General features: G+C 43.5%; 1 protein-coding gene across 2 annotated transcripts in view; it reads right to left on the bottom strand.

The window, feature by feature from the left end:
• Positions 1-8,662, bottom strand: part of LOC308678447 (BICD family-like cargo adapter 2) — a 30,446-nt gene extending 21,784 nt beyond the window's left edge. For both annotated transcript variants that reach the window (XM_081345648.1, XM_081345649.1), the window contains exon 1: positions 8,258-8,662. In XM_081345648.1, coding sequence (XP_081201774.1) covers positions 8,258-8,566 — 309 coding nt within the window. In that variant the 5' untranslated portion in view covers positions 8,567-8,662. The remainder of the gene's footprint in view (positions 1-8,257) is intronic.
• Positions 8,663-15,044: the final 6,382 nt, after the last annotated feature.

Genomic DNA, 15,044 nt, shown 5'->3' with positions numbered 1-15,044 from the left:
GGTGGTCCTCGACTTACAACAGTTCATTTAGTGACTGTTCAGAGTTACAACAGCACTGGAAAAAAGTGACTTATGACCATTTTTCTTACAGATGTTGCAACATCCCCATGATCACGTGATCAAAATTCAGATCCTTGGCAACTGGTTCGTATCTATGAAAGTTGCAGTGACCCGGCATCATGTGATCACCATTTGCGATCCTCTGACAGACAAAGTCAGTGGGGAAGCCAGATTCCCTTAACAACACTGTTACTCATTTAACAACTGCAGTGATTCACTTAACTGAAGCAAGAAAGTCGTAAAGTGAGGCAAAATTCACTTAACAACTGTTTCGCTTAGCACAGAAATTTTGGGCTCAGTTGTGGTCATATGTCGAGGACTATTTTGGTCTATCTCATAGGATGATTTTAAGGAAAAGTAAAAAGATGATTAGATATCAAGTGCCATAATTACGTAAACAAAGTGCTCTACAACTTGTAAGCAATCTTCCCTGTTCAGAATACATATTCAGATATAACCCATGAATGATTTTCAACTGGAAACAGAAATCTTTTCAGGGTCTAGGTGTTCTTTAATTATTAGCAAAAATTATTAAACCTTCAGCCAGATTGTGGTACCAGATTGGAGCACAGGGATATGCTTAGCAGAGGCCTTACTATCCGTTAAATCTGCTACATCTCTGAGTGGTCCCAATCTCCAGGCCTTCAGGCTGGATTCGTTCAGAGCTCAGTGCTCAGAGTTTCTCTAGAAGTTCTCATTCCTTTATAAAATCTGACTTTTTAGATTTCAACATCAGATGACAAAATACTGGAAGGGGAGTCCATCATATCTGGAGGACACCAGACGGTAGACATCCTACAGTTGGCAAGTCCTGAAAACAGGACACCATAAGCTCCGGGCTCCACTGTTGAATGCAAACATCATTTTTTTCAAAAGCTTCATGAATGTAACCCACCCTTCCTTCCTTCCTTCCTTCCTTCCTTCCTTCCTTCCTTCCTTCCTTCCTTCCTTCCTTCCTTCCTTCCTTCCTTTCTTTCTTTCTTTCTTTCTTTCTTTCTTTCTTTCTTTCTTTCTTTCTTTCTTTCTTTCTTTCTTTCTTTCTTTCTTTCTTTTTGAGGCAGCATCTCACTGGGCACCAGAGACAGGACCTTCCTGTTATTAGGGAAGGTCAAACCGCCTGCCAGTGACAGAAGGCTCTAAGAACATACAACAAAAGCCAGATTGACTCAAGCCATCTGGCCTATCTTACGGCTCCCTAAACCAGCCAATTGCCTTGGCTGTGATGGTGGTTATCACCTGGAATTAAGCTCCAATTGCCAACCCAACCTGCTTCTGCATGTAGAAAAGTGACCCTGCCTCATTAGTCTTTCATGCGGACGGACGGACACGGAGTATTAACGTGAACTTTGACTCTGCAGCCAAGTCCCACAAGAAAGGCAAGGGTCAGAAGGTCCCTTGAGGAGCCCAAGGGATTTGGGAAGAAAGGCATAGAATCAAGATTACGCAAAGTACTATTACCACTTTATAAAGCCCTAGTAAGACCACACCTGGAATACTGCAGCCAGTTTTGGTCACCATATCACAAAAAAGATGTTGGAAGTTTGGAAAACAAAATTCAGAGAAGAGAAACTAAGATGATCAAAGGCCTGGAGGCTAAAACATACGAAGAACGGCTGTGGGACTTGGCTTTGGCTAGTCTAAAGAAAAGAAGAAATAGGGGAGACATGATAGCAGTGTTCCAGTATCTGAGGGGCTGCCACAAGGCAGAGGGGGCCAGGTTGTTCACCAAAGCACCAGAGGGAAGGATGAGAAACAATGGTTGGTGTAATGTATTGGGATCTTTACTTGAACTGTTCACAAGTCTGTTTGAAGGCTGCTTATGGTTGCTCAATGGTGTGTCTGTGTAACGGTCACTGACTAAGCCAGACTTGCTGTCTCCAAGAAGATCATTGGATGATTTGGGGTGGGAATGGGTTCCTTTAAACCTATTGGCCGCCGCCTAGTGGCCAACCGTATAAATAGCTGTGCAGCAGCCTCTGTTTCAGTTCTGTTCCTGTCTGTCTCAATAAAGCAATGTTCCTGTTTGCAACCTCTCATCTCGCTTATTGCCTCCAAAGAACCGGCTACACAACAGTTGGAAACTGACCAAAGAGAGAAGCAACCTGGAACTAAGGAGAAACTTCCTGCCAGTAAGGACAATCGACCAGTGGAACAGCTTACCCCCAGAAACTGTGGGCACTCCATCACTGGAGTTTTTTAAGAAGAGACTAGACATTCACCTGTCTGAGATGGTATAGGTTCTCCGAGAGGGGCTGGACTAGAAGACCTCCAAGATCCCTTCCAATCTTATTCTATTCCATTCCATTCCATTCCATTCCATTCTATTCTATTCTATTCTATTCTATTCTATTCTATTCTATTCTATTCGGGATCCCTCCTACTCTCACACTGTTCGTCTCTTCACTACCTTAGGCACTTTTGGAAGTGCTTTCCAGTGATTACATAATGTGAGGTGTCAGAAATCATTGTCCTCTAAGGACTGAATCAAGGGCCCTGCCTCATGGTAGGGTTACTCCCAATGCACTGTAAATTCATTTCCCCATAGAGGAAGTCAGCCCTATTCAAGAATTTCCTAGCAGAATTATCCACAACAGAGTGCCACAAGGTACAGCTGGCCTCACCCTATACAGGTAGTCCTCGACTTAACAACCATTCAGTTAGTGACCATTCAAAGTTGCAATAGAACTGAAAAAAATTGACTTATAGCCAGTCCCCACGTTTATGACGGTTGCGGCATTCCCCACTGTCACACGATCAAAATTAGGGCACTGTGCCATCGACATGCATTTGCCATTGTTTGTTTGTATTCCACATGTATTGCTTTTAAAAATTAGGCAGCAAACATAGTCAAAACGCCTTCATCTATTTTCCCCCACAACAACCCTGTGAGGTGAGTTGGACTAAGAGAGAGTGACTGGCCCAAAGTTACCCAGTTGGCTATACTGGCTGAGGAATTCTGGGAGCTGAAGTCCACAAGTCTTAAAGATGTCAAGGTTGCAAACCCCTGCAGTAGACCAAGCTGTTGCAGTGTTTCAGGGTTGTGTGATTGCCACTAGCAACTTTCTGAGCCAGGCTCAATGGTGGAAGCCAGATTCTCTGAATGACTGCATGATTCACTTAATAACTGCAGTGATTTTTTTTAACAACCTCTGCAAAAAAACGGCTGTAAAATCACTTAACTGCCTTGCTTAGCAACAGAAATGCCCAATTGTGGTCATAAATCGAGGACTACCTGTACAGAAATTTTATGTGCCTGGGATATGAAGCCAGGGTGGGTCAGGCCTTGTGTGGGGACTTCACTGCATGTGCTGAGGTACCACAATGGTACAACTTGTTGATTGCTTGCCAGCAAAAAACAGGCCTGCCAGGTTAGCTGCCTTGTTTTCTGCCAGCAACCCACCAATTAGTGGGTGAGAGTAAACAAATAGTAAATGAACTGCAAACTGCTGCTACTACCAATCTGGTGTTTTGTCGCTTGTTTTATTTGCTGGCTAGCAATAATTAAAGTTATTGTTATTTTTATTTATTTTTTTACTATTTTTCCTTCTTTTGCTTGGATTTTTTTTGAAATTTCCTGGAAAATCAAGTTACAGCAACAGATTCCACAGGGTATATAATCCCTGATGAACAGTTTGTCAACTTCCCCAGCAGCAGTTTCTCCAGGCAGTGCCAATAAAATGCAAATACACGCAGAGGGAGAAGTATTTAAAGGAACCTTACTCCATTTAGGCACACCTGGAGGAAGTATGGGAAGGCAGATCTCTTAACAGGATCGCACGAACAACAGTCGAGCAGGGTTGGGACAGCAAAAGAACACTGTTTGGCAAGAGTGTCGTAAAGCTGTAATTGTGTTATATGCTTAAAAAGAGCCACAGCCCTGCGCAGAATATATTTCGTGGGTGAGGTCCTGTGGAAACAAGAGTGATTCACCCTGGGTGCTTTCTCACTTCTGTTCCTGTCAGTTTCAGTCACTTTTATATCCTTCCTTCCCTCTTAGGTAATTATATCCACCCTGGTAGTAGCAGACTCACGTTGGTTCTGCAGTGACGTCCTCTGGGCCAAACTGGTTCTCCCAGTCGCCATGGGTAGCGTGCCCAGAAATTCCCCAGTTGGCATCTGTTCCATCTGAGGTTAAGGACTTGGAGAGCAAGGTGTTTGAGAGGGGAAAACGAGGAGAGGCTAAGAATGCTCCAGCACTGGAGGTTTTTAAGAAGAGACTGGACAGCCATTTGCCTGAAATGGTATAGGGTTTCCTGCCTGAGCAGGGGGTTGGACTAGATGACCTCCAAGGTCCCTTCCAACTTCTTCTTCTTCTTCTTCTTCTTCTTCTTCTTCTTCTTCTTCTTCTTCTTCTTCTTCTTCTTCTTCTTCTTCTTCTTATTATTATTATTATTATTATTATTATTATTATTATTATTATTATTATTATCATCATCATCATCATCATCATCATCATTATCATTATTATTAGACAGCTTCTTTGCAGGGAAAAGAAGGGAATGGAAGGGAAGTCCATTTCTCTGGCTTCTCTGAAAAACACAGATGATCCCAGCAGATGCCAATGTGGTTTCACATGCTAAGCAAGAGTTCCCTTGTTAGAACGAGCAATGTTTAAACATGTGGTAGGCACAGCTTCAAGGAAGCTAAACTGGCAACTTTCCAGGTCTGCTGGACTGCAAGGCCTAATGTTGGATACCCTACATATATCTGGAAAACACTAATTCTACTTATTGTCCACCTGCTCCTCACTGGGGATAGGCAGAGTGCCTTAGATATACAATCAGTTGAAGCAAAGGGTAATATTTTAACAGAATAACAAAGTGGGAAGGGACCTTGGGGGTCTTCCAGCCCAGGGCTTTTCAACCAGTGATACGGGTACCATCTGTGGTACACTGGCACCTGGCAGGTGGTACACGGCCATCCTAGAAAAGTGGTAGTGGAGGAGAGGAATGAGCTGAACCGGTGGCAGCACCGCACAAGCCTGAGCGAGAGACGGCTGGAGCTGCAGGGCTGTCAGGGCTCAGCGGAAGCACCAGGATCAGCGCCAGGCTCCAGCTGGAGCTCAGCGCTGATCCCGGCGCTTCTGCTGAGCCCAGAAGAACCGCCGATCAGCTGGAATGTGGCAGCATCTCCAGGGTCTTGTGATGTACACTGAGATGCTTGGCAACTGATTCATATTTATGATGGCCAAAGTGTCCCAGGGTCATGTGAAATGACCAAAACCTGCTGTAACCATGCAGCAGACGGGGGGGGGGGAATAAAAACCAAACACCCTCCCCCACCCCTGCTGCCAATCCTCAACAAAAATGCTCACAACAATGAAAACCTCGGACAGGAGGAAGAGCGCCGCTGGGCAGGCAGGTAGGTGTGTTGCTCGGCTGTGGCTCGGGGGGCACTTTTTTCAGTGCCATTGTAACTTTGAACAGTCACTAAGTGAACTGTTGTAAGTCGAGGACTACCTGTACTTCATCACTTTTTTCCTTTTTTTTTTTGGGTCATCAAGTTTTTGACACCTTGCTAGGCGACTGGTGGTGCTCGGATGTTGCCATATCCTAAAAGTGGCACAATGGGTGAAAAGGTTGAAAAGCCCTGTTCTAGCCCAATCCCCTGTTCAGGCAGGAAAGCCTATACAATTTTAGACAAATGGTTGCCCAGTTTTTCAAGTAGAGGTCTACGTACTGTATAAAGCATCCTTTCTCATCTTGGTGATTTGTATCTTGTGGGATCACAAGTGGTCCTCAATTTACAACCATTCATTTAGCGACTGTTTGATGTTACAATGGCAATGAAAAAGTGACTTGGGACCGATCCTCACGTCCGCAGCACTCTCACGGGTCACATGACGAAAATCAGGTGCTAAATAACCAGCAGGTATTTACAACATCCAGGGGTTATGTGATCGCTGTTTGTGACCATTTCCCAGCCGTCGTCTGACAAGCAAAGTCAATGGGGGGGGGGGGGGGGGGAAAGCCAGATTCACTACTGCTAAGCTTGTAAGCCGCCCTGAGTCTTCGGAGAAGGGCGGGATATAAATGGAATTAAAATAAAAAATAAATAAAACTTAATGACCGTTTTATGATTATTATTATTTTTTAAAAAGGTCACAAAATTGGTCATGACTAACAGCTGTCTTGCTTAGCAGTGGCAATTCTGGTCCCATTTGTGATCATAAGGACTAGCAGCTGCACAATGTAAATCCACTTCATACATTCCTGTTAAGTCATATATTGAAGCCTGTTGGAAATGTTTTCTGATTTGCAGTTCTGAGTGGAAACAGCCCTTGGGAGTGGGGGGTGGGGGAAAGATAAGCTTCTGCCAAAGAAAGCTCCTGACTCTCATGTTTTGTGACACGAAAAGCAATGGGATGAAACTGTAAATCATGATCTGATGACAAGAGACAGGCAGCCTCTGGAAGCAGGAGTGGCTGGGCCCTTCCAGTGATTCTAGTAAATAACTCCGGAAGACAACCCTCAGGATCCAGTCGACAGCAGTGAGTTATGTTGGGATGGGGTATACAGCTAGTTCTCAACTTACAACCATTTGTTTAGCGACCACTCAAACATTACAACGACACTGGAAAAAAGTTATGACTGGTCCTCTGCACTTACGACCATCACAGCATCGTGTGAATTTGGGCACTTAGCAACTGGCATGCATTTAAGATAGTTGCCGCATCCTGGGGTCATGTGATCGCCATTTGTGACCTTCCCAGCTGATTTCTAACAAAAAGTCATTGGAGGGAAGCAGGGTTTGCTTAACGACCGTGTGATTCCCTTCACAACTGCAGTAATTCACTTAACAGCCGTAGCAAAAAAAAGATTGTAAAATTGGATGCAACTCACTTAACAGCCATCTTGTTTAACAATGAAAATTCTGGGTCCCCGTTGCGGTCATAAGTGGAGGACTAAAGTACCTGTATAGGGTTTTGGAGTTCACTTCGCACAGCCTCTTTTCCTTAGCAACTCCGCTTCACACTCCTGAACACACTGTGGAGTTACATGCAGCTGGTGCATGCACCTGCGCACTATTTTATTTTGTTCAGAATTCCACTCTAAATGTCACAAGTTCATGTTTGTCCATAGCTTGTGGGAGGCCACTGTGTAGCTCTTCCGCTCCAAAGAGTTGGGCAAATCAACCAGAAGTAGGAATCGGGCAGTTCATAAAGTCAAATAAATAACGATTGAATGATGGAAGAGAAGAGAGAAGCAAAGCATGAACCAATTTCAAAACAAGAAGTTTTGAAAATGAGCGGTTACTAGGTGCTGAATAAAAATAGGTGCAAATACAAGGGAGTGAATGGGGATGCTGGCACGCATCTGTGCTCAGAACGAAGGGCGTGAAGATACAGCAGTAGAACCACGGATATCACTATAGAGGTCAAACTGCTACCCCTCCTATGAGAAAACCTATGGAAGAAAAAGACCACAAGAACACTCCTGCTTCAAAGAATGCCCTTATGCAACCAAAGTTATTTTTCAACTAAATGTGTCGTCTCCCTCCTGGAAAGAAATCAAAGAGATGAACAAGGAATAAAATATGGTTGGTTGTTTGAAGGCTGTTGGGGTGTAGATGCTCAGTGAAATCCCAGTGATAAACTCTGGGCCATAAGGATGGGAAAAACAAACCTGGGAAGCAGACAGGGTAAAGAGTTCCAGGATGGGATTGCAAGAAGGGGTGGGTTTGAATCCAGAACTTTGCTGAGAAAGTACAATACAACACAGCACATAAGAAAATCCTATCTTTCAGACTTTCTTTTTCTTTTCATAGCAACCTAGCCAAATATGCTGGACAGAGAGAACATGATGGGGCCTAATCCAGTGGTGGGATTCAGCTGGTTCTCACCACTTCAGCAGAACCGGTAGCTAATTTTTTTGTTGCCCAGGCCCAGAACGGACTTCCGAAAGCGGCATCCACCACAGAGAACCGGTTGCTGACATATTTGAATCCCACCACTGGCCTAATCCCAACCCTAATCCCAACCATGACCTTAATCCCAACTCTAATCCCAAACCTAACCCTAATTCCAACCTCTGCCCTAATCTCAACCTCAGACCTAACCCTAATCCCATCCTCAACTCCAACCTAACTCTAATCCTAACCTCAACCCTAACCCTAGCAATTTTGCATCTGACGAAGGAATCTTGGTCCATATCAGGTCTTCTCCTGTCTGCTCTTTACTCCGGTCACAGTGCCTCACCTCTTTGACTTCCAAATGTTCCTTCATCAGTTCATCATAGCGTCGTTCCAGTTCCTCGTTACGTTCCAGGAGCATCTTTCCCAATTCTGCTGCCAACAACAAGTCCTGTTCTTTCCTCTGAAGCAGCACCCCCAGATCCGTGTCTTCGGGATCCCCTTCCCCCGCGGCTCCGGCCGCAGCAGCATCCCCGCTAAAGGGGGGCTGGCCCTCATCCCCAAAAGGGTAGTACTCATCCCGCAGAGCTGGTGGGGGAGTCAGAGGGAAAGGGCTGCGAAGGGCCTCTTCCTCTGGGTTCCTGAAGGAAGTCATGTAGCCATAGAGTCTCTGGAGTAGTGTAGGAAGACCTGTCCCTCAGACTGGTTAGAGTGGGGAGATTTTGCAAGCCAGGATGCTGGTCTCACTGGTTTCAGGTGGGTTCAAAAGGCCAGAGAAAGACCTGGCATGCAGGACCTGGATTGTCCTATTTTCCCATGGAATAAGGCATCTTCGAGAAAAGAAAGCTGAAGGTGATCTATTCTATGCCATCCAAGGCTCCAACTGCTGAGGTCCACCAAAGGCTCTATAGTTGGAGAATTAGCCTAGGCAATCTCCAGATCCTTTCCTTCTGATCAGGTTTCGCTGTTTGTTTCCCGATTCCAGCCTCCACCCTCCCAGGTGAACAGGTGAGGTTTGACGCGGCTTGCTCCACCTTTTCTAACTCACAGCCTCACCTGTTGCTAGCTTTTCTCCTCCCCTGGGAAACTTCTGACAGTGCGGTTTTTCCACTGCCTTGGTGTAGCACAAAAGCAACCGAATCCTGTGGCTTAAAGGCAGGGAAAAACATCTTCTCAAGCCTGTTTTCTAAATGCTCAGCCTTTTTCTAGGTCAAACCACTTTTTTTTGGATTATTGGGTCACGCAGCCTAAAATTATTTCCCACCAAAAGGAGTTCTCTCATCCTTCAGATGGGAAATGCCAGGTGAGCAGGGCCATCCAGGTGGAATTGAAACTCTCGAGTCAAAGCACCAGTTTAGGCTGCATTTTCTATTTCTTTTTTTCCCCGAGTGGTTTCCCTGTTTATTTCCTGTTTCCTGCCTTTTACGGCAAAGGTTACAAAAGGCTTTCAAGCACCTTTTGCAATTTCCTACTGAAGTTTGGAAACTAGAGATGAAAGAATCGGTTGGTTACAGACATCAGTGGTCTCACAGCGGAACTGAGATTTATAACTCTTCTCTCTTTAGCCACTAGATTATATTTGACCCTCAAATGTAATCAATCTCTTGTGTTTTGTGACAGAATTAATAAATCCAGTTCTGATTCTTCCCATCCGTAGATCCACATGGACTGCATATTGAGTAAAACAAGTTTAAAAATACCCCGCACCAAGCAAAGCAAGAAACAGTACAGAAATTCTGGGGAAATCTTCATACGTACATCGATAAACACAAGCATTAAAAGTTACAGCAAAGGAGGGATAACATTGACAATAAAATAAACTGGATCATGACATAACATGTATTTGTATCCTGCCTTTATTATTTTTACAAATAATTCAATGCAGCTAACATATCCACCACACTTTCTTCCTCCTATTTTCCCTGTAACAACAATCCTGTGAGGTAGGCTGAGTTGAGAGAAAGTGACTGGCCCAAAGCCACACAGCTGGCTTTCAAGGCTAAGGCAGGACTAGAACTCACAGTCTCCCACTTTCTAGCCTGCTGCCTTAACCGCTAGGCCTAACTGGCTCTTAGGCCAGTTTATTTTAAAATGAGCATTATAAATGGCATTTATAAGCATGATAATGAGATTTATAATTCTCAGTTTTTGGCAGGCAGCTGTGAAGATAAAGCTGATAAAGTAAAACTGCTACTGTGGTCAAAATTATGTGCAAGAAACCAGAAAATAATTTTTTTATGGCTTGATTCAATTAACTTTGCATCCAAAGTCAGATTTAAAAATATTGACTGAATGTCAGAAAACAAAGGAGAGATTTTTATCATGTGGGCAAAATTTATGATATGTGAAGTTCCCTTAAAACAGTATTTATATTGTTGTTGACAGAAGTTAGCTGATCTTTAATCAAGTCATAGTATTTCTAAAAGCACAATTGGAAATATGCTTTAAATAAAATTCAAATTAAAGCCAATTTTTCACCCCATTAGTTAGGAAGCAACCTCATTATTTTAACATTTCTTAAGTCATTTTCATATATATATCCAAGATCAACATTATGTAAAAGAAAAATCTCAAAAAACTAAAGAGCTGTAAGAGAAAACAATTATGAACTAGACTTTGAAGTCAGGATTAACATTAAACAACTGGCCTAATTCCCACTTGGTCTAAAACAGTGGCTCCCAACCTTTTCTATACCCCGCATCTCTAGAACGCTTTCTGATATATTCTCGCACCCCTTACAAAAGTTCAAAATAATAGCAACAAATTATGCATATACACTATAATTTTGAAAACCCAAGTTTTTGCACCCCCTGCAATATCGTCTCGCACCCCCAGTTGGGAACCCCTGGTCTAAAAGGCTAAGTTTGATAAATGTAGTATCAAGCAGAAACCATTTGAGTGAATAATTCAATAATCTAATTCTGGTGATGGAACTGAGATAGGAACAATTTCATCAGTGTAAAAATAAAAATCCAAGTCCCAAGCTGTGGACTTGGATGTTCTAAGTATTAACCTCAATAATTTACTCCAAAAATATTTTTAGGCCTGCTGTAGATTTTAAAGCTAAACTTTCAGCACTGCAGGAAAAACAAGCAATACATTTTTATTGCAGTAGGTATAAAATGGCTGAATTTGATATCCACCTGCTGAATGCAAACATTAAACTACTTTGTTCACTTTCTGGCTAGCTGTCAAATTTAAAGCTTGATTGATAATATCCAGCTCTACTACCAGATCAAGGAAAATATCAGACAATATATAAAAAAATGCAATCTATTCTACCAAGGAGTGCCATTCTGCTTAGATTGCAATGACTTTTGTTCAGATTAATAACCTTGATTTTGCTATAACTGCTGGCTAATTAGTTTTTTCAGATACTTAGCTAAAGCTTAACTGGAGGCCAAGAAGCCCAGATTAACCTCTCAGCAAGAATATACAGGATAAACTTCACTCCCAGACATGTTGGTGGGGGAAAAAATCTGCTTCAAATATATATGGCAATTTTACTAACAAAAAAGTGCAGCCAAAATACAACCTTATTTAAAAGCTCAGGACCTTGGGGTATTGAAGGATTAGGGTGACATGATAACAGTGTTCCAATATTTGAGAGGCTACCACAAAGAAGAGGGGATCACCTATTATCCAAAGCACCTGAAGGCAGGTCAAGAAGCAATGGATGGCAACTAACCAAGGAGAGAAGCAACCTAGAACTAAGGAGAAATTTCCTAACTGTGGGAACAATTAATCAGTGGAACAACCTGCCTCCAGAAGTTGTGGGTACTGCACCACTAGAGGGTTTTATGAAGATATTAGACAATCATTGGTCTGAAATGGTATACAGGGTCTCCTGCTTGAGGGATTTTGAAGGTTGGACTACAAGACCTCCAAAGTCCCCTCCAATTCTGTTATTCTGGTATCCTGTAGCTGCCCTCACTTGGGTTTTTAAACTCTTGTATGAACATTTTGAGAGTAATAAAAGAAGACCATCTATATGTGTAATTAATTTTGCCCATGATCTCCATGAGAGGGCTGAGCCCATTTTGAGTGGTGGTGGGAAATTGGCTGGATGTGTCAACTCTTCTCTCTCCAAGAGTGAGAAACTGGTGAAGCGGGCACTGCAGTGCCCGCATTTTCTGCGTCGCATGAGAAAAGCACATCTTCCTTCCCCTGTCCAGACCACTTTCTACAGGGGAACAATCGAGAGCATCCTGTCATACAGCATCACAGCCTGGTTTGGAAGCAGGAAGGCAGTGCAGAGAGTGGTGAGGATGGCTGAAAAGATCATTGGCAGTTCCCTCTCTCCCATCCAGGACATAGCACAGAAGCGTTGCTTGAGCAGGGTCTGTAAGATTATCTGGGACACGACTCATCCTCTTCAGGACCTGTTTTCCTTGTTACCTTCTGGGAGGAGGAGGAGGCTTCGTGGTATCCATAGCAAAACATCCAGATTCAGCCATAGTTTCATTCCATACAGCATTAACCTTGTGAACTCTCAGGCTTCCTCCTTCCCTTATATATTCAAGATGGACAGTATTTAATATTTATTTGTTATTTATATGTAGAGATGTGGGTCTATACATATGTTGTATGTAGTATGTTTTAGGTGTGTGTCATGTATGTGTTTCACTTTGAGAGCGGGCAACTAAATTTCATTTTTGATGTGTGCCGTTGCGCCCACAGTAAAAAATGACAATAAAGGTTATCTTATCTTATCAAATCCTTTTTCACACCTTGCCACCTCTTTATCGGAAATAGCAGCTTGGTAGTTTTCACTGATGCCCCTAAATTTCCTTTACTGCCGCCTTCTTCATTTCTGTTGTGGGGGCAGGGGTGCTGTCTTCCTGCTGCCTTTCTGGCAAAAATAAGGAGAAACAAATTAATTTTTAATGTCAATGTTTAACTATCCTGGCCTCTATTTTAAATTTTGATCTTCTGGTTTTATGTTTTTGATATGTTATTTGTACTTGTCCAGAGCCCCTCTGTAAGGGAGATAGGAAGTTTCTAAAGTGATAATTAAAATTAAATATTAAAATAAAATAGAAATAATAAAATACTGCAATTGCAATTGCCCTGTCTCCTGACCATATATTCTCCTATGATAATATACATAAGATGTCTATATATAAGATGTCTCATATAAGAAATCTGTCTCCTGACCATATAACAGGGGTCCTTAAATGTGGCCACTTTAAGATTTGTGGACTTCAACTCCCAGAATTCCCCAGCCAGCATGCTGGAATTCTGGGAGTTGAAGTCCACAAGTCTTAAAGTGGCCACGTTTAAGGACCCCGCCAATAAGATGCCTATGGTGGAACTAGCTCACTGTCTCCTGGTGATTGGCCCAAAGTCATCCAGCTTGCTTTCATGCCTAAGGACTAGAAGACTAGAATTTACCGTCTCCTGGCTTCTAGCCTGGTGCTTTTTTTAAAAAAAAAATCCCATTTATATCCCGCCCTTCTCCGAAGACTCAGGGCAGCTTACAATCTAAAGCACAAATCAATGTGCTTAGCAATAGCCTTCATTCTATGTAAATGCCTGCTTATTAGGGCTTTCGCCCCCCCCCAGTGGCATTATTACAAAGTCAGCTTATTGCCCCCAACAATCTGGGTCCTCATTTTACCTACCTCGGAAGGATGGAAGGCTGAGTCAACCTTGAGCCTGGTGGGACTCGAACCTGCACTAATTGCAGGCAGCTGGTGTTACTTAAGGAGGCATTAGCCCACTGCTCCACCAAGGCTTTAGCCCAAACTGGCTCTTGCCAAATCAGGCTGACCTAAGCACTCGCAGGCAAGAGAGATTAAAATTTAACATGACTTCTGCCCAAAATCTGCTTTTTAAAGATAACCTGAATCCCCCAACATCTGGGGGTCCTTCCAGCATTTTACCTGAGTTGCTGGGAAGATAATCCCCACACACACTTCCTTCCCCAGTTCAAGAGCAGTAACTTCCTTCTCTATTTTACAAGAAAATTCCCACTCAGAAGGTGACTGTCACTCCTGCAAATGTTGGCGTCTCAATCATTTGTTCCAGAGTTCAGATCTGAAATGCTTGATCAATATTCCTGGCTCCAGCCTGCTTTTTCCCTTCCCCAGAAGAGAGGAGAAAAATAATAATAATAATTTCCTTGAATGTATTGCCAAGGGTACGTGCCACCAAGTGGGGGGAGTACAGGCCTATCCATCATTTATTTAGACTCAAGAGCTACTGATTACGATTTGTTTGGTCTTTGTTTACTGCCAAGGAAGCAAAGGGCTGACAAAGCGCATCCATACTAGGATTGCTAACTAAGAGGGAAGAATCTGCTCTTGAGAGCAACTCAGTCTCTGCAGAAATAAGCAGGGAAATTATTAATGCATGCAGATGACTGTTGCCCGCCTCTAATGTTTGCAGATCGACCCCTTGTTAATGTTAAGGAGCAAAAGCTGGAGGAAAAAAAATTGACAGTTCTTTCCATCTAATGGGCATGATTTCTGAGGAGAAGGAAGCACACACTTCCTATTTTTAGAACATCTTGCAAACCGCATGTGGTTCCTGACCTTCGGAAAGAGGCTCTTCCCCCCCAGCCCCACAAGATCCAGATGGCCCCCACCTCACCCGGGCCTTCAGCAAGAGAGAGAGAGAGCTCTCTGTTAAGTCCGGAATGACGAGCGTAGACAGCGAGGTTGAACAAGAGAACGTTTATTGAATGCACATGGGTCAACTGGCTAACAGCCGTTGAGCCCTATCTTATATACTAAGGTGCATTTAAACATAACCAATCCCCGGCCCAGAATCTCCCGCCGAGAATGTAACAACCAATAACTGCACCCGGTTTTCCCGCCTTGGGAAACCACTCCCACTAACTATGGACACAACACCCCTTCCCCCCCAGATAAATGTTAATTACTTAACATAGTCCTTTAGGTAACTTGGTGGCTTATGATTCCTGGCTGGGTATCTGCCGGCTGTGCCAACAACTGGGGTGTCTACTCTTCTGCTGTTAGACTCTGCTTCAGGCCCTGTGGTTTGTGGCACTGACTCTGGCAAGGCCACACTTATGGGTTGTTGGGGTACACTGGGCTGTTCAGGGGACTCTGTTGGGCTGCCCTGGGAACGAGGTTCCGTTTCTGCTGTGCTACTAAGGGGGTTTGCTT

Source organism: Vipera berus (assembly GCF_964194415.1).
Source record: "Vipera berus genome assembly, chromosome: Z".
NCBI lineage: Eukaryota > Metazoa > Chordata > Lepidosauria > Squamata > Viperidae > Vipera > Vipera berus.
The sequence above is the reverse complement of the archived record's forward strand: the minus strand, read 5'-3'. Positions and strand labels throughout refer to the sequence as shown.